At 48.2% G+C, this 15,847-nt stretch overlaps 1 protein-coding gene across 1 annotated transcript in view; it reads right to left on the bottom strand.

Annotated features, from left to right (window-relative positions):
- Positions 1-4,083, bottom strand: part of LOC134069445 (adhesion G-protein coupled receptor G5-like) — a 27,824-nt gene extending 23,741 nt beyond the window's left edge. The window contains exons 1-5 of the mRNA XM_062525410.1: positions 4,071-4,083; positions 2,747-2,986; positions 1,779-1,950; positions 1,433-1,580; positions 298-414 (exon numbers count right to left, since the gene is read on the bottom strand). Coding sequence (XP_062381394.1) covers positions 298-414; positions 1,433-1,580; positions 1,779-1,950; positions 2,747-2,986; positions 4,071-4,083 — 690 coding nt within the window. The remainder of the gene's footprint in view (positions 1-297; positions 415-1,432; positions 1,581-1,778; positions 1,951-2,746; positions 2,987-4,070) is intronic.
- Between the last annotated feature and the right edge of the window lie 11,764 nt (positions 4,084-15,847).

The raw sequence follows: 15,847 nt of genomic DNA, 5'->3' as shown, positions 1-15,847 counted from the left end.
AGAGAGTCTGCTTAGGAAGCTTCAGACATGTCCCCCCTGAGCACCTCCTCCTCCACCACCCTGCCTGCGGGCCCTTACCGTGAGCACCTCCTACACCACCCACCCTGTGCCTCCTACACCCTGCCTGCGGGCCCTTACCGTGAGCACCTCCTCCTCCACCACCCTGCCTGCGGGCCCTTACCCTGAGCACCTCCTCCTCCATCCTGCCTGCGGGCCCTTACCCTGAGCACCTCCACCTCCACCCTGCGGGCCCTTACCGTGAACACCTCCTCCACCACCCTGCCTGCGGGCCCTTACCGTGAACTGCTGTGGAGATGAGTAGTGAATCACTGCAGCTTTCTGTTGGTCCTCAGGGATGTTGTGAAAGGCTTCCAGAGGAATCTGAATCTCCACTGGGACATAACCTGGGACCACCTGAGCAGACAATAACAGACAATAGGCTGTTGAATTTGCCTCATAGACTGCAGACTTGATATGGATTGCATTATTAGTCTGTGTTGGGCTTTAACAGGATCTTACTTGCATTCCTGTATCATTATGGGATATGGGATATCTTAGTTCTGGTGTCCAAGCAGTTTAGCTACACATCAGCTGATGCTGGTTTGGTTGTAAAGCACAGGTCAGCTAACGCAATGCTAACTAGGGCTGCACCATTTTGGGGAAATATGTCATTACCATTTGTCTTCAGCCTTAAAGTCTTACTGACTGACTATGAAGCTCACCAATCAGAATTGCTGTGCCTCTCATGCACTATGCACACCCACCAATCAGAAGTGGCATAGTCGGGGGGCGCAGTGGCGCAGCAGGCTACAGCGTCCATACCATTTACTGGTCCGAGTGCCCACGGGGACCCATGTTCGAATCCGACCTGCGGTCATATCCCGATCCCGCCCCATCTCTCTCTCCCACTTGTTTCCTGTCTACCTCTTCACTGTCCTATACTAATAAAGGCAAAAAGGCCGAAAAAATATACTTTAAGAAGTGGCATAGTCCAGGAGGATGAGATGAATAAAAAGTCAGAAATGTGGCGTACTTGCAGCTTTTGCGATGAGGTCATTCTGTTGGTTCATATTGTGATTTTGAATGTGATAACTGTGCTGCACTAATGCCCTATTGCTAACTGACAGCAGTAGACCGCCAGTGTCTGTGCATGTGTTTACATACTGGAGGTGTCTGTGTCTGTCTGTCTGTTTCCATACCGGAGGTGTTTATGTGTCTGTCTTTCTGGTTAGATGTCTGTCTGTTTCTGTGCCTGTTTGTCTGTTTACATATTGGTGGCATCTGTATGTGTCTGTGCCTTTCTGTGTGTCATCCTATGATCTCCTCACCATGTGAGATGTGGCATTGATGAGGTTGTGGTGTGTGCTGCAGTTGGCTCACCATGTGAGATGTGGCATTGATGAGGTTGTGGTGTGTGCTGCAGTTGGCTCACCATGTGAGATGTGGCATTGATGAGGTTGTGGTGTGTGCTGCAGTTGGCTCCAGTGATGGTCATGAGCATATCCCCCAGGTCATGCTCCACCGCAGAAGTATTTATTGATGTGCTCCTGATAACATTATGAATGATCTTGTATTCCACACTGCAAAACCGAGATAAAGTTTTCAGAAACAGAAATGGGAGAAAGTGCCTGTGAATCATAAAAGCCTGCCTTCTCTACTCACTCAATGTAGGTTTGCACTAATGGGAGAAAGTGCCTGTGAATCATAAAAGCCTGCCTTCTCTACTCACTCAATGGGAGAAAGTGCCTGTGAATCATAAAAGCGTCTTCTCTACTCACTCAATGTAGGTTTGCACTAATTCAGGGTCATCAAAGACATTCTGGCAAATCCGCTTTACATCCAGAATTCTCTTCAGGTCTTCGATGGTTGCATTTTGATTGTCATATTTCTGTAGAAGTTCAATAATGTCGCTTTGGGTGCACACGATGGTGATGCAGGACATGTTTGATTCTGGGGGACAGCACAGGGCAGTGGGGTCAGCACAGAGATAACACACACACACACACACACACACACACACACACACACACACACACACCACACACATTACACACCACACACACACACACACACACACACACACACACACACACATACACACACACACACACACACTCTCAGCACAGGGCAGTGGGGTCAGCACAGAGATAACACACACACACACACACACACACACACACACACACACTCTCAGCACAGGGCAGTGGGGTCAGCACAGAGATAACACACACACACACACACACACAGCACAGGGCAGTAGGGTCAGCACAGAGATAACACACACACACACACACACACACACACACACACACACACACACCACACACATTACACACCACACACACACACACACACACACACACACACACACACACATACACACACACACACACACACTCTCAGCACAGGGCAGTAGGGTCAGCACAGAGATAACACACACACACACACACACACAGCACAGGGCAGTAGGGTCAGCACAGAGATAACACACAGATTTGCTGGGTCAGGAGAATATAATGGAAGTGCATAATGCATGCTGGGTTAGATGTGCTGGGTCAGATGTGCTGGGTTAGATGTGCTGGGTTAGATGTGTTGGGTTAGATGTGTTGGATATGTTAGGAGAATAGATACTCTCAGAAGAGACTGGAAGACAACACATGATGACGAGCCTTAACAACAACATATACTTCTTACATAATGTTTTTTTAAATAGCTTTGTTAGTGTTTGGTATTGCACAATGCTCACCAGGTAAGTAGAAGCTTTTGCAACGGTCCAGAAAACACACCCGGACCGAGTCAGTGAGGTTGACCAGAGAGCTGTTTCCGCTGGAGCACTGGGAATAGCACTCACTCCCACTCCACTGGCACGAGAAGTTGCCCACGCTGTCATTGATGTTCAGATGACATCTGGGTATACTGACACTAAATCCACTCTCATTATAATATGAGATGTTCACTGTTTCACAACTCTCAAAAGATCCTGAACCTAAAATGGACAGTGCATAAGGAGGACATGGACAGTGGCATTAGTGTGTGAGTGTGATGAGTAAGATTAGAGTGTGATTAAGATGAGAGTGTGAGTAAGATTAGTGTGTGAGTGTGTGAGTAATGTGAGTGTGTGAGTAAGATTAGTGTGTGAGTTATGTGAGTGTGTGAGTAAGATGAGTGTGTGAGTCTGAGAGTAATGTGAGTGTGTGATTAAGATTAGTGTGTGAGTTATGTGAGTGTGTGAGTAAGATGAGTGTGTGAGTAAGGTGAGTGTGTGAGTAATGTGAGTGTGTGAGTGTAGCGAATGCACTGGACTGATTTTACATGTATTACTTATATGGGTGGGACTGGCTGTTTTCTGTGTGTCTGGTTGAGCCTGCGTGTGGGTGTGTGAGGACCTCCGTTCACAGGTGCACCCAATTCCACTGATGAGCTGCGGGATTGGCAAAGCCGTGGATAAAAGGACAATGAACGCCTGCGTCGGTAGAGAGGGCTCCAGGACGACCGACAACTCTTCCGAGACGCGGACAACAGCACGACGAGTCGACACTATTCAACGCACTCTAATATCGTCAGTTAAGGAAAGTGTCCGAACTGTACTCTGGTGAGAGCGTGTGGGCTGAATGCGTATTCTATCCTAGAACTGATTATTCCCTTCCTCTACCCGCAGTCTCGATTGTCCGCCTCCTTCGGAACTGCTCAGCGTGACGCCGGCCTGGAATACAAGGGTGGGATTCAAGCCGCGGCTACGGTGTATCCCCGCTGGCAACGCTCACTACTCTACAGCGATTACAGTGACTCTGGACTGGGCTGGGTCGTGAGTGGTGGACTGAAGTTCGCCTACTGACTTTACTCTCTCTTCTCTCGTTCTCTCTCTCTCGCTCCTCTGCCCCTCCGCCCCTTAGTTAGGTAGCTGTGTGTGGCTGCTCGTCTACTTCCTTAAGTCCGTGGTGTTTAGGCTACTTGCAATTGTTCTAACATAGACAACCTTACGAGTTATATACACCCTGAGCGTATTTGCACATATTTAATCACTTTGCTTGAATTGTATATTTGCACATGTCGAATTGTATTTCCCGTACTTTGGAGTGCCATCATATTTATTGAATTGCTAACTCTGCACGTAGTGAACTATTTATATATTCTTATGACCGTGTGTTTGGTTGCTGTGCTATTTGGTATTTAATCACGTTATTGGAATTGCATATTTGCACATGTCGAATATCTCAAATTGCAGAGTGTTTATTTATATCTTATTGCTCAAATTGCATGTTTGCACTAGTCCAATTGTATCCTGTATTTTGGAGTGATATAGCATGGATTGAATCTTGAATTTTGCACATTGAGTGAACTATTTATACTGCTTTGATCGTGGGTTTGGTTGCTGTGCTATTTATTCTAAATATTGTTGGCTATTGTAGGACTGGTGTGGAGTGAGCCTAGCTATTTATGTGACATTGTGTTTACAGTAGGGGGCGCCAGATTACAAACCATAGTTTACCTAATTAAGGGAAAAGACTGAACGGATAGGGGCAATTGATTGGAATGTGTTGTGAATTACTTTTTATACTCTGTTAATAAACTGTTTGTATTTTATGATACTACTGTCTCCGTCTTATTGCTTGTGTGTTACAAGGGTCAAAGTATCTGTGCCCTCTTGCACCGTTACAATTTTGGCGTAGTCGGCAGGACCCTTGATGCACGCAGGCAATATGAGTAATGGCGAGCAGCCTCAGGTAGATAGCGCACGGCCCCAAGTGTTAAATGCATTAATGCCCTGGTTTATGGGTGGGCCATGGGTCCCTAAATTTAGCGGGGGGGAAGAACCACGTAAATTCCAAGAATGGCGGACACAAATGGAAGCTTTTATTCGGGCTCAGGGGCTAAATGTGGAACAACGTGTGGATTTTGTTCTGAGTGCATTAGAGGGGAGTGCCAAAAGAGAGATCCTGCTACTGGATGAGGGAAACCGCAACACCGATGTGAAAATCCTGGACTCTCTAGCGGGACTATATGGTGGCCAGCAGCCAATTGCACAGCTACGAGTACAGTTTTTCAATTGTAAACAGGAAGCTGGGGAGGCTGTTGGGGCTTTCAGCCTCCGCCTGCGTGAGCTACACCAGAAGTGGCGGGCCAGGGATCCACTCGCCGAAGGCACAGACGATGAACTGCTACGCACACAGTTTGCGATGGGGCTGAGACCGGGACCGATTAGACAGGAGTTATTAAGACTACTACGAAGGAATTCCACACTCAGTTTCATGGATGCATGTAAGGAATCGAAGGCCTTGGAAAAGGAGTTGGCACCGGAAGAAGAGTTCCAGGTCTGTCCTACATTCACAGCGCCCCCGTTGAGAACAGCCGCCAAAACGACAGAGGGAAAAGGTCGAGAAACAACCACAGCTGACTGGCAGCAGATGAAGGATGCCCTGCGTGCGGAATTACAGCAGGACTTAAAAGAACAGATAACAACTTTGGGTAAGACCCTTGCAGAAGAACTCCGCACGCACCTGAGCCTGGCCCCACAGTCACCAATGGCTGAAATGCCTCCACAATCAAATTGGCAACAACACCCCAACACCGCTCCCAGACGCCAACGCCTTGGCTCAGCTCCCCCTAGCCAGCAGCTGTATCAGTGGGATGCTCAAGGACGGGCCATTTGCCGTGACTGCGGGGAAGCCGGGCACATACAGCGATTCTGCCCAAGAAGACGCCCAGCACAAGCGGTTTTTCGGCATCCCCGGTCACAGCAGGGCGAGTGAACCGGGAGGGGCAGACAATCACACCCCCTCAAAGGCCCTCTATGGTGGGCAAATGCCCAGTAGTTGAGGTGTTGGTCCAAGGGCGAACAGTTCCATGTATTATAGACACCGGTTCTCAAGTTACCCTCTTTAGTCAGTCCTTGTTCCAACAACATTTCAGTGAGGATTGTATACAAGATCCCGGCCGAGTTTCATGGTTAGCTTTGAGGGCAGCTAATGGTCTTCAAATTCCCTATGTGGGATATGCAGTCCTTGATTTCAATATAGGGGGAGTGGAGGTGAAAAGGAAGGGGGTGGTTGTCGTACAAGATGATTGTATTAATACAGAATATGGTCTTTTAGGTATGAATGTGATCGTTGACTGTTGGGAGGGCATCTTCCAGGGCGGGCACCCAGGCGTCACCGCTTTTAAATCCGTGTTTCCTCCCTCTGCAGATAAGGCCTGGGATGCTGCCTTTGCAGCCTGCCAACGAACGTGTGCTGTGGAAGCTGAAGTAAGGGTCCAGGGAATAGCCAAGCTGCAACGACAGAACCCAGTGGTGATCCCTCCAGCCACTGAAATGATCATTTGGGCTTATGTTCCACAGGCAGGCAATCAGGCAAACCAACCCGTTTTGATTGAAGACATGGATGACCGTGGACGGGAGTGGTGCATAGCCAGGTCTGTGGGGGTGATACAAGGTGGGAAAGTCCCTCTCCGCGTCTGTAACCCGAATCCCTTCCCATTGGAACTGCCGCAACGACGCCCACTGGCCACAGTAACCCAGATCGATCCAAGAGATATAGAGGGGCGATCCAGGCTTGTGTTACGGACTCCTGAACCCCAAGTAGTAGAGGTCGACGTCCAACTTGTCGAACAGACCCCAACGGAAGACCATCCTGCTTTGGCACTACGAGGTGAGGACCTTAACCGTGACCAACAGGCCCAGCTGACAGCTCTTCTAAGAAAGTGGACCCACGTGTTTGCAGCCCACGATGAAGATTTCGGGAAGACTGCAGCAGTCACACATCAAATACCCACAGGCACAGCGCCACCAATACGGGAAAGGTATCGCCCCGTGCCCCCTAACCTCTACCCAGACCTGAGGGCACTTCTACAGGGAATGCTGGATAGTGGGGTGGTAAAAGAGAGTTCCAGCCCGTGGGCAGCCCCAGTCGTCTTGGCGAAAAAGAAAGATGGCTCGTGGCGATTCTGCGTGGATTACCGCAAGTTAAATGCAGTGACCCACAAGGACTCGTTCCCACTCCCACGCATCGAGGAATCACTTGCTAGCCTCTCTAAAGCAGACTGGTACTCAACTCTTGATCTGGCGAGCGGCTACTGGCAGGTGGAGGTGGACCCAGCAGATCAGGAGAAGACGGCCTTTACCACCCCTTTCGGCCTGTACCAGTTTGAGCGCATGCCGTTTGGCCTCTGCAATGCGCCAGCCACATTTCAGAGGCTGATGCAGCGCTGCCTGGGATCCCACGTTTATGACTGTCTTCTGATTTATTTGGACGATGTAATCGTATACTCGCCTGACTTTTGTACCCACCTACAGCATCTTGAGCAGGTTTTTAGCCGGCTCCAGGCCCATGGATTAAAGCTGCAACCCCGCAAATGTCACTTGTTTCAGCGGAAAGTAACATACCTGGGGCATGTGGTCAGCAGCCAGGGTGTGGCGACAGACCCAGCAAAGACGGCAGCCGTCCAGGACTGGCCTGTTCCAGCAACCGTGAAACAGGTGCGCTCGTTTTTGGGGTTTGCGGGGTACTACCGCAGATTCATCCCCGCTTTCTCCAAAATAGCCGCCCCACTTAACCAGCTCTTGCAAGGGAATGCTAATCGGCCCTCTTCAGCAATCCGGTGGACCACGGAGTGCCAGTTGGCTTTTGATGCCCTGAAACAGGCCCTCCTCACTGCCCCCATCCTGGCCTATGCCGATTTCCAACACCCCTTCAGGTTGTACACGGACGCAAGTCTTGATGGCCTGGGTGCTGTCCTTGCTCAGGTCCAGGACGGCAAAGAACGAGTTATCGCATATGCCAGTCGGAGCCTCCACCCACCGGAGCGAAGTGACCAAAATTATAGCTCCTTTAAACTCGAGCTGCTAGCCCTGAAGTGGGCTATCACCGATAAATTTAGAGACTACTTGTGGGGGGCTCATGTCACAGTCTTCACGGACAATAATCCTTTGGTCCACTTGGACACCGCAAGGCTGGGAGCGACTGAGCAACGGTGGGTGGCCCAGCTGGCGAATTACTCCTATGAGATCCGGTACCGGCCGGGGACGACTAATCGCAATGCGGACGCTCTTTCCCGGTTGCCAGGGGAGACCACCAAGGCAGCAGCACAGGCAGTGAGAAGTATTGAGCCAGCAGAGTCACCGGTTGGGCTGGAGAGATGGGGTAGGCAGCAAAAGAGGGACCCGGACCTTCGGCAAATGCATGCTTGGAAAGCACAAGGTGGACCCCCAAACCTAACTAACCTCTCCACTCTTTCTCCCCAGCTTCGAGGTTTACTAAGAGAGTGGGACCGCCTGGAGCTGCAGGGGGGAGTTCTTGTTAGATGTGTCACTGAGCCAGACACTGGGACTCCAGTGCAACAAGTCGTGATTGCCGTCGATCAAGCCCACCAGGTATGGGAGGAGTATCATAGAGCCGCAGGTCATGCAAGTGGGGACCGAATGGTCTCACTCTTACGGAGGAGATTTTACTGGGTGGGCATGAGTGGGAGTGCAAGAGCTTGGGCGAATGAGTGTATGAACTGTATACTGGGGAAAAGGGGAGCCCAACCAAAAGCACCCTTGTGCTCCATATCGCCTAGTTACCCATTAGAGATTGTTGCATTGGACTTTCTGTCATTGGGGAGACCCTTTGATACGTATCCTTATGTCCTTGTAATAACTGATGTGTTCTCCCGTTACGCTCTAGCGGTCCCCACCCGAGATCAGACTGCCTTGACTACCGCCAAGGTCCTATGGACTAATCTCATTCTCCCATTTGGCTGCCCAGAACGCATCCTTAGTGACCAAGGTGGTGCATTTGAATCAGACCTGATGCATGACCTCTGCGTAATATATGGCTGTAAGAAAGATCGAACTACACCATACCACCCGCAGGGTAATGGGGCCTGCGAAAGGTTCAACCGCACTCTACTGTCCCTTTTAAGCACCATCGACCAAGACTCCCAAGCCCAGTGGCCCAGAGCATTGCCGGCTTTGCTGCAGGCTTATAACAACACTACCCACTCCAGCACAGGCATGACCCCTCACTATGTCCTCTTTGGCCGCCATGCAAGGCTGCCAGTGGACGTACAACATGATATTGCACCCCCACAGCCCAGATACGACCTACAGGGGTGGGTTAAGAATCACCACCAGACCCTCCTAGAAGCCTATGCCACTGTACGGAACAACGTTGAGCGTCGCCAGCAGTGGAATCAAGCCAGCTATGATAAACGCACCCTAACCTTGCCACTGCTACCAGGAGAGCGGGTGCTGCTCAGGAACTTCCGTCGCCGTGCTCAGGGTAAACTCGCACCCCAATGGCTCCCGACTCCCTTTGTGGTGGTTGCTCAGCCATATCCAGACCGCCCAGTCTTCAGCATTCGCCCTGAGGGTAAGGATGGCCCCATCCGCACCATCCACCGAAATAACATACGGCCCTGCCCCGGAGGACTGCGGAAGGAAGCTACGACCGACGACAACCAACAGGGAGAGGGTCAAAGCTCGACAAGCAATAGCTCTTTACACCAGCACTGGCCGAATGTTCCTATGGCCCTGCCCAGCGATGTCCTCCCATACCAACCACCTTCAGCACCAGCCACACAGACTGCACCCCTGGACTTGGTGAGGGGTACATCACACTCCCCGGCCTCAGACATCCCACCCCACGACGCCCCTGAGCCGAATGTAGTAGGGTCCTCTTCCTCCAACACCACCACTGGCCCAGCCCCTGAACCTGACGCCATGTCTGGTCCCACCACCCGACGAAACCCCCCACGTCCTAACCGAGGTATACCCCCTGTACGCTATAAGCCTTAAAAAAAAAAAAAATAGACTATGATCGGGACGATCACTGTAAAAGACTGGGGGGAAATGTAGAAAAGGGGTAGGCCTGATGGAAATGAGACTATGGAACACGGTGCAGTGATCGGGACGATCCCTGTTAAAGACTGGGGGGAAATGTAGCAAATATGCGGTACAGTGATCGGGACGATCCCTATTAAAGACTGGGGGGAAATGTAGCGAATGCACTGGACTGATTTTACATGTATTACTTATATGGGTGGGACTGGCTGTTTTCTGTGTGTCTGGTTGAGCCTGCGTGTGGGTGTGTGAGGACCTCCGTTCACAGGTGCACCCAATTCCACTGATGAGCTGCGGGATTGGCAAAGCCGTGGATAAAAGGACAATGAACGCCTGCGTCGGTAGAGAGGGCTCCAGGACGACCGACAACTCTTCCGAGACGCGGACAACAGCACGACGAGTCGACACTATTCAACGCACTCTAATATCGTCAGTTAAGGAAAGTGTCCGAACTGTACTCTGGTGAGAGCGTGTGGGCTGAATGCGTATTCTATCCTAGAACTGATTATTCCCTTCCTCTACCCGCAGTCTCGATTGTCCGCCTCCTTCGGAACTGCTCAGCGTGACGCCGGCCTGGAATACAAGGGTGGGATTCAAGCCGCGGCTACGGTGTATCCCCGCTGGCAACGCTCACTACTCTACAGCGATTACAGTGACTCTGGACTGGGCTGGGTCGTGAGTGGTGGACTGAAGTTCGCCTACTGACTTTACTCTCTCTTCTCTCGTTCTCTCTCTCTCGCTCCTCTGCCCCTCCGCCCCTTAGTTAGGTAGCTGTGTGTGGCTGCTCGTCTACTTCCTTAAGTCCGTGGTGTTTAGGCTACTTGCAATTGTTCTAACATAGACAACCTTACGAGTTATATACACCCTGAGCGTATTTGCACATATTTAATCACTTTGCTTGAATTGTATATTTGCACATGTCGAATTGTATTTCCCGTACTTTGGAGTGCCATCATATTTATTGAATTGCTAACTCTGCACGTAGTGAACTATTTATATATTCTTATGACCGTGTGTTTGGTTGCTGTGCTATTTGGTATTTAATCACGTTATTGGAATTGCATATTTGCACATGTCGAATATCTCAAATTGCAGAGTGTTTATTTATATCTTATTGCTCAAATTGCATGTTTGCACTAGTCCAATTGTATCCTGTATTTTGGAGTGATATAGCATGGATTGAATCTTGAATTTTGCACATTGAGTGAACTATTTATACTGCTTTGATCGTGGGTTTGGTTGCTGTGCTATTTATTCTAAATATTGTTGGCTATTGTAGGACTGGTGTGGAGTGAGCCTAGCTATTTATGTGACATTGTGTTTACAGTAGGGGGCGCCAGATTACAAACCATAGTTTACCTAATTAAGGGAAAAGACTGAACGGATAGGGGCAATTGATTGGAATGTGTTGTGAATTACTTTTTATACTCTGTTAATAAACTGTTTGTATTTTATGATACTACTGTCTCCGTCTTATTGCTTGTGTGTTACAAGGGTCAAAGTATCTGTGCCCTCTTGCACCGTTACATGAGTAAGATGAGTGTGTGTTAGATTAGTGTGAGAGTCAGAGGAGTGTCTTATTCATGTGAGTGTGTGAGTCAGAGGTGTGTGTGTGTGGGGGGGGTCTATGTGTGTGTGTGTGTAGGAGCACTTTATGTGTTTGTGGGGGGAGCTGTGAGTGTGTGGGGGCTTGTGTGTGTGTGTGGGGTAGTTATGTGTGTGTGTGTGTGTGGGGGGGGGGGGGTATATGTGCAGGGCTGCCAAGTCTCACGCTTTGAGCGTGACAGTCACGCAATTTGACCCATTCTCACACAACACGCCATACTTGACATTTCTCACGCTTATTTTTCCCCTTTCAGTGTATATATTTTTCAGGATAATAAACTTTGGTCCTCGTCTTGCCTTGCCGTAGTTCGAGCAACTCTGATTGACTGACCGCAATAACCAATCCATCTGTCCTTTGTGCCTAAATCTAACCAACCACGGAAGGCAAAACGCAATATAACCCAATCAGAAGCATAAGCATAAGGCGGGTCTTGGCGTTGAACGCTGAGTCCCACATTTAAAACGTTCTCTTACTTGCTAGATTTTGTTCACTGTTGATTCGCTGTTTCTCATTGAGTTTCCAAGTTAACATGTAGCCTACTGTTGTAAGGCTGCTATAAGCCTATCATTGTCCTATATTTGTTGCAGAGCTTTGTAACATTTATTTGCCTCTTCTCTTGGTCAGAACACTTGAAAAAGTGACTCTAATCGGAGCTGCCAAGTGTCATTCTTTGAAAGAATTTTCGCCGGACAGACTTTTATCGATAGGGTTAATCGATTTTTCACTTTAACTAGGGTAATAACGGTACTTATGTTTGCAAGTGTTGAATTTTGCGGCAAAAGTTCAAAAAAGTTTCTTAATATCAATCATTTAAAATGAATTATTAATAATTCATATTGTTTAATAAGAGCAAGATTTGCACTTAAATCCCAATGGGGAAATTATTTGCAAAATGTTCATTAAAAAACAGCATATTTCAAACAAATTCTTGCCTTTTGACATTTCAAAAATAATCGTAATCGTAATCGAAAATCGGATTTTGAGAAAAGAAAATCGAGATTTTATTTTTAGGCAAAATCGAACAGCCCTAGATTTTAGTGTGTAAGCAATAGGCAAAAACTGTAATAAGCTACATTATATTGCAAGCTGATAGTAACGTATTTGTAAGTTACGTGTTTAGTAATAACTGATTGTCATCTACAAATGATTCATTTATGATTATCAAGTTATTAAATATTTAATTAAAGTTGCAAAATAAAGCATCAATTAACCATTTATAACGGATGGTTATTATAAAGTGCTACCCCCTGTTCTAGAGTCCTAATGCTACGCTTGATTATAACACAGTTCTAGAGTCGTAATGCTACGCATGATTACAACCCATTTCTAGACTGCAGTCTTAATGCTACGCATGATTATAACCCAGTTCTAGACTGCAGTCGTAATGCTACACATGATTACAACCCAGTTCTAGACTGCAGTCGTAATGCTACACATGATTATATCCCAGTTCTAGAGTCGTAATGCTACGCATGATTATAACCCAGTTCTAGACTGCAGTCATAATGCTACACATGATTATAACCCAGTTCTAGACTGCAGTCGTAATGCTACGCATGATTATAACCCAGTTCTAGAGTCGCAGTGCTACGCATGATTATAACCCAGTTCTAGAGTCGTAGTGCTACGCATGATAAACCCAGTTCTAGAGTCGTAGTGCTACGCATGATTATAACCCAGTTCTATAGTCGTAATGCTACGTATGATTATAACCCAGTTCTAGAGTCGTAATGCTACGCATGATTATAATCCAGTTCAAGACCATGACTCCATGAAGCCACATCATTCTGCTCACCACTCTCAGGCTCAGCTCCTAGCAGCAGCAGCAGCAAGACAGGAAACATCTCTCAGCTTTCTGTTCAACCGAGAAACAAAAGAATATTAGAATAGCTCATTAGTGTAAACCACACAAAAACAAGACACACTATGAATATAATATCTAATCAGTGTAAACCACACAAAAACAAAAGGCATGCTATTAATATAATAATAGCTTTAGTGTAGTAATTAATATATTATATATTTGTTTGTTTGTTTCTTCATTATATGTCTATGCTTAAATTAAAATTAAGTAATGAAATAACTATAATAAAATCAAAAATTAAAACAACAATAACTAAATACACATTATAGCCTATATTTAGGCCCAGGGGGGCTCCCCCGGGGAAATTTTGAAAATAGGGTTGTTAAAGATGCAATTTCAACGCAGTTTGAGAAGGAAAGGAAGGCCAATCGTTGGAATCCTCATATTAGAATAAGAAATAAAGCAAATTTTCCCTCACTAGACCTAGGCCTACTGGTACTGAGTGGTTACATGGTAACCTATTTATGGGGCATTAGTCATTTAACAGAGACCTCACACTCAAACAATTTGTTATGCATGTTATGAATGAATGCATAGGTGCTCTAATCGCTAACTGTAAATGGATTTTAATCCAATACAACTCCTTGCTCAGTTTTCAGTTTGCATGGAAATCGTATGTTGGCAAAGGACTACCTACGGCTAGGCACTCGGTTTACCCATTTAGCAATGTTTTTTTTTAAGCCAGTTTACTAGACTTAATGGAACAAGTTCATGGAAAACATGGAAATTTGCTGCCCTACGCCGCGCCATCAGACAGGAAGTTAGGCAGGAAGTTAGGCGCCAGAGAAACTATATGTCGGAGCAACTACACGCCAGAGAAACCATACACCGCCCGACTTCCCCGGAGATACTATATGGCGGCCCGGACCGACTTCCCCAGAGAAACCGTACGCTGGAAAGCCAGGAACCAGGAAGTGGAGAAACCAGGAAGTGTGAAACAGGCACTCATGAAAAAAGCACCCAGAGTCTAAAATCTCGGCAATGTAGTTAATACTCTGCAAAATTTTACAATGCAGCGAGAAAGACGGTGATCAACTCAGGTAAGCGCTTCCTGGGAGATCCAGCTCCCTCGTAGCATAGGATCCAGCGGGAGTAGAAGCCTGGTAGCCCGTGGGGGGTGATAGCTTAGGGGCGGGGCCTGAATCGGCGATGGCAATGGTGAATAGCGCGGGGAAATAGAGGTTGGAGGACTGATTCAAAACCTCTGTGTTTGTGTTTAACAGGTTGTGAACAGCCCTGTGAATGCCCCCTGTGCGGCAAGGTGTACGGCGCCCTGCGCAACCACTTGGTATGTGGCCATGCAGTGACCAACCCCCAGGAGAGGAAAATATTACTGCATATCGGCTCAGGCAGGGTGCTTGTCAGAAAGCAGCCCTGCCCTGTCCCCCTCTGCCAGTAAGAGAGCTCGCGCCTCAATAAGCACCTGAAGGCGGGCCACCACGAGCTGTCGAGGGCAGGCAGACGCTCGTTAATGTTCCGGGTGAAGAACCAGACAGCACTAGAGAAGCTGGCTGCACTCCGATCCCTCCCCCGCCATGGTCTCCACACTTGACCTCGATGTGGGGGAGGAGGCCATGGAGGAGGCCTACGTCGGCCCGGGACCCGAAGAGGGGCAGGAGGGAGAGGTGGCCTCCACCAGCCGCGGCACGCCCAGGGACCAGGAGGTCGACGCTTTGAGAAAGGAGCTGGCCAAGGCGAAAAAGAAAATTGTCCTGCTGAAGCGACGGGTAAAGGCGCTTAAGGGGGGTGGAGTGTGTACCAGCTACAGCAGCAGCAGCGACTCTGAGCCCGCTAAAGTCCGCCAACGAGGACCTGGCCGAGGAGGAAGACGGTGGGCCGTCGGACGAAGAGACCCCGGAGCGGTCCCAGAGCCCCGAGCCCGCCCCAAAAGCCCGCCAAGAAGCCCACCCCCCAGCCCACCCCGATGCCCACCCCCCAGCCTATCCCCCCCCCAAATGTCCCTTAATTCCGTGTCCTTTTTTTCCACATTTGTCTTCAATGAAAATAAATATTCCTGTGTCCTAATCATGTCCACTATGTGCACTCTGTCTTTTTGTCCTTTTACTTTGTCCCCGCCCCCTGTCCAAAGAGTCAGTGTTCCCAAGGTGTCCCCGTGTCCAAAGTAAGTCCAAAATGTCCCCAAGATGTCTCCTACCTGTCCACTTTTGTCCCCTTTTTCCTCGTCCCTTTTCCCGCATTTTAGGGAAAAGGTGACTTGATTTTGATGACATATTGTCGACAACTTTACAGCCTCCACTGGCTATCCCTTTATTCAACTCCTCAGGATTTTTTAACAGTGAAAGTAGGGCGCGGGCATAAATAAATTGATATGGATCTTTAAGTATTTTATAAAGTTGAAATACAGTCATGTTCTTGTGGATGTGTTAAAATAGCATAGGCCTATTTTAAGTTCACATTTGCATGTGACTGTTTTAAAACCAGCTTTAGACCCGTGTTTCCCTCTTGTCACCCGTTTCTTATCCTAACCCTCCCACCTAACACTAGGAGGCGTGTAAATCAGTGTAAATAAAGCAATATGACCTTAGCCAGGATACAA

The sequence above is a fragment of the Sardina pilchardus genome, chromosome 21 (assembly GCF_963854185.1).
Source record: "Sardina pilchardus chromosome 21, fSarPil1.1, whole genome shotgun sequence".
NCBI classification, from domain to species: Eukaryota; Metazoa; Chordata; class Actinopteri; order Clupeiformes; family Clupeidae; genus Sardina; species Sardina pilchardus.
This window is presented reverse-complemented; position numbering and strand designations above follow the sequence as displayed.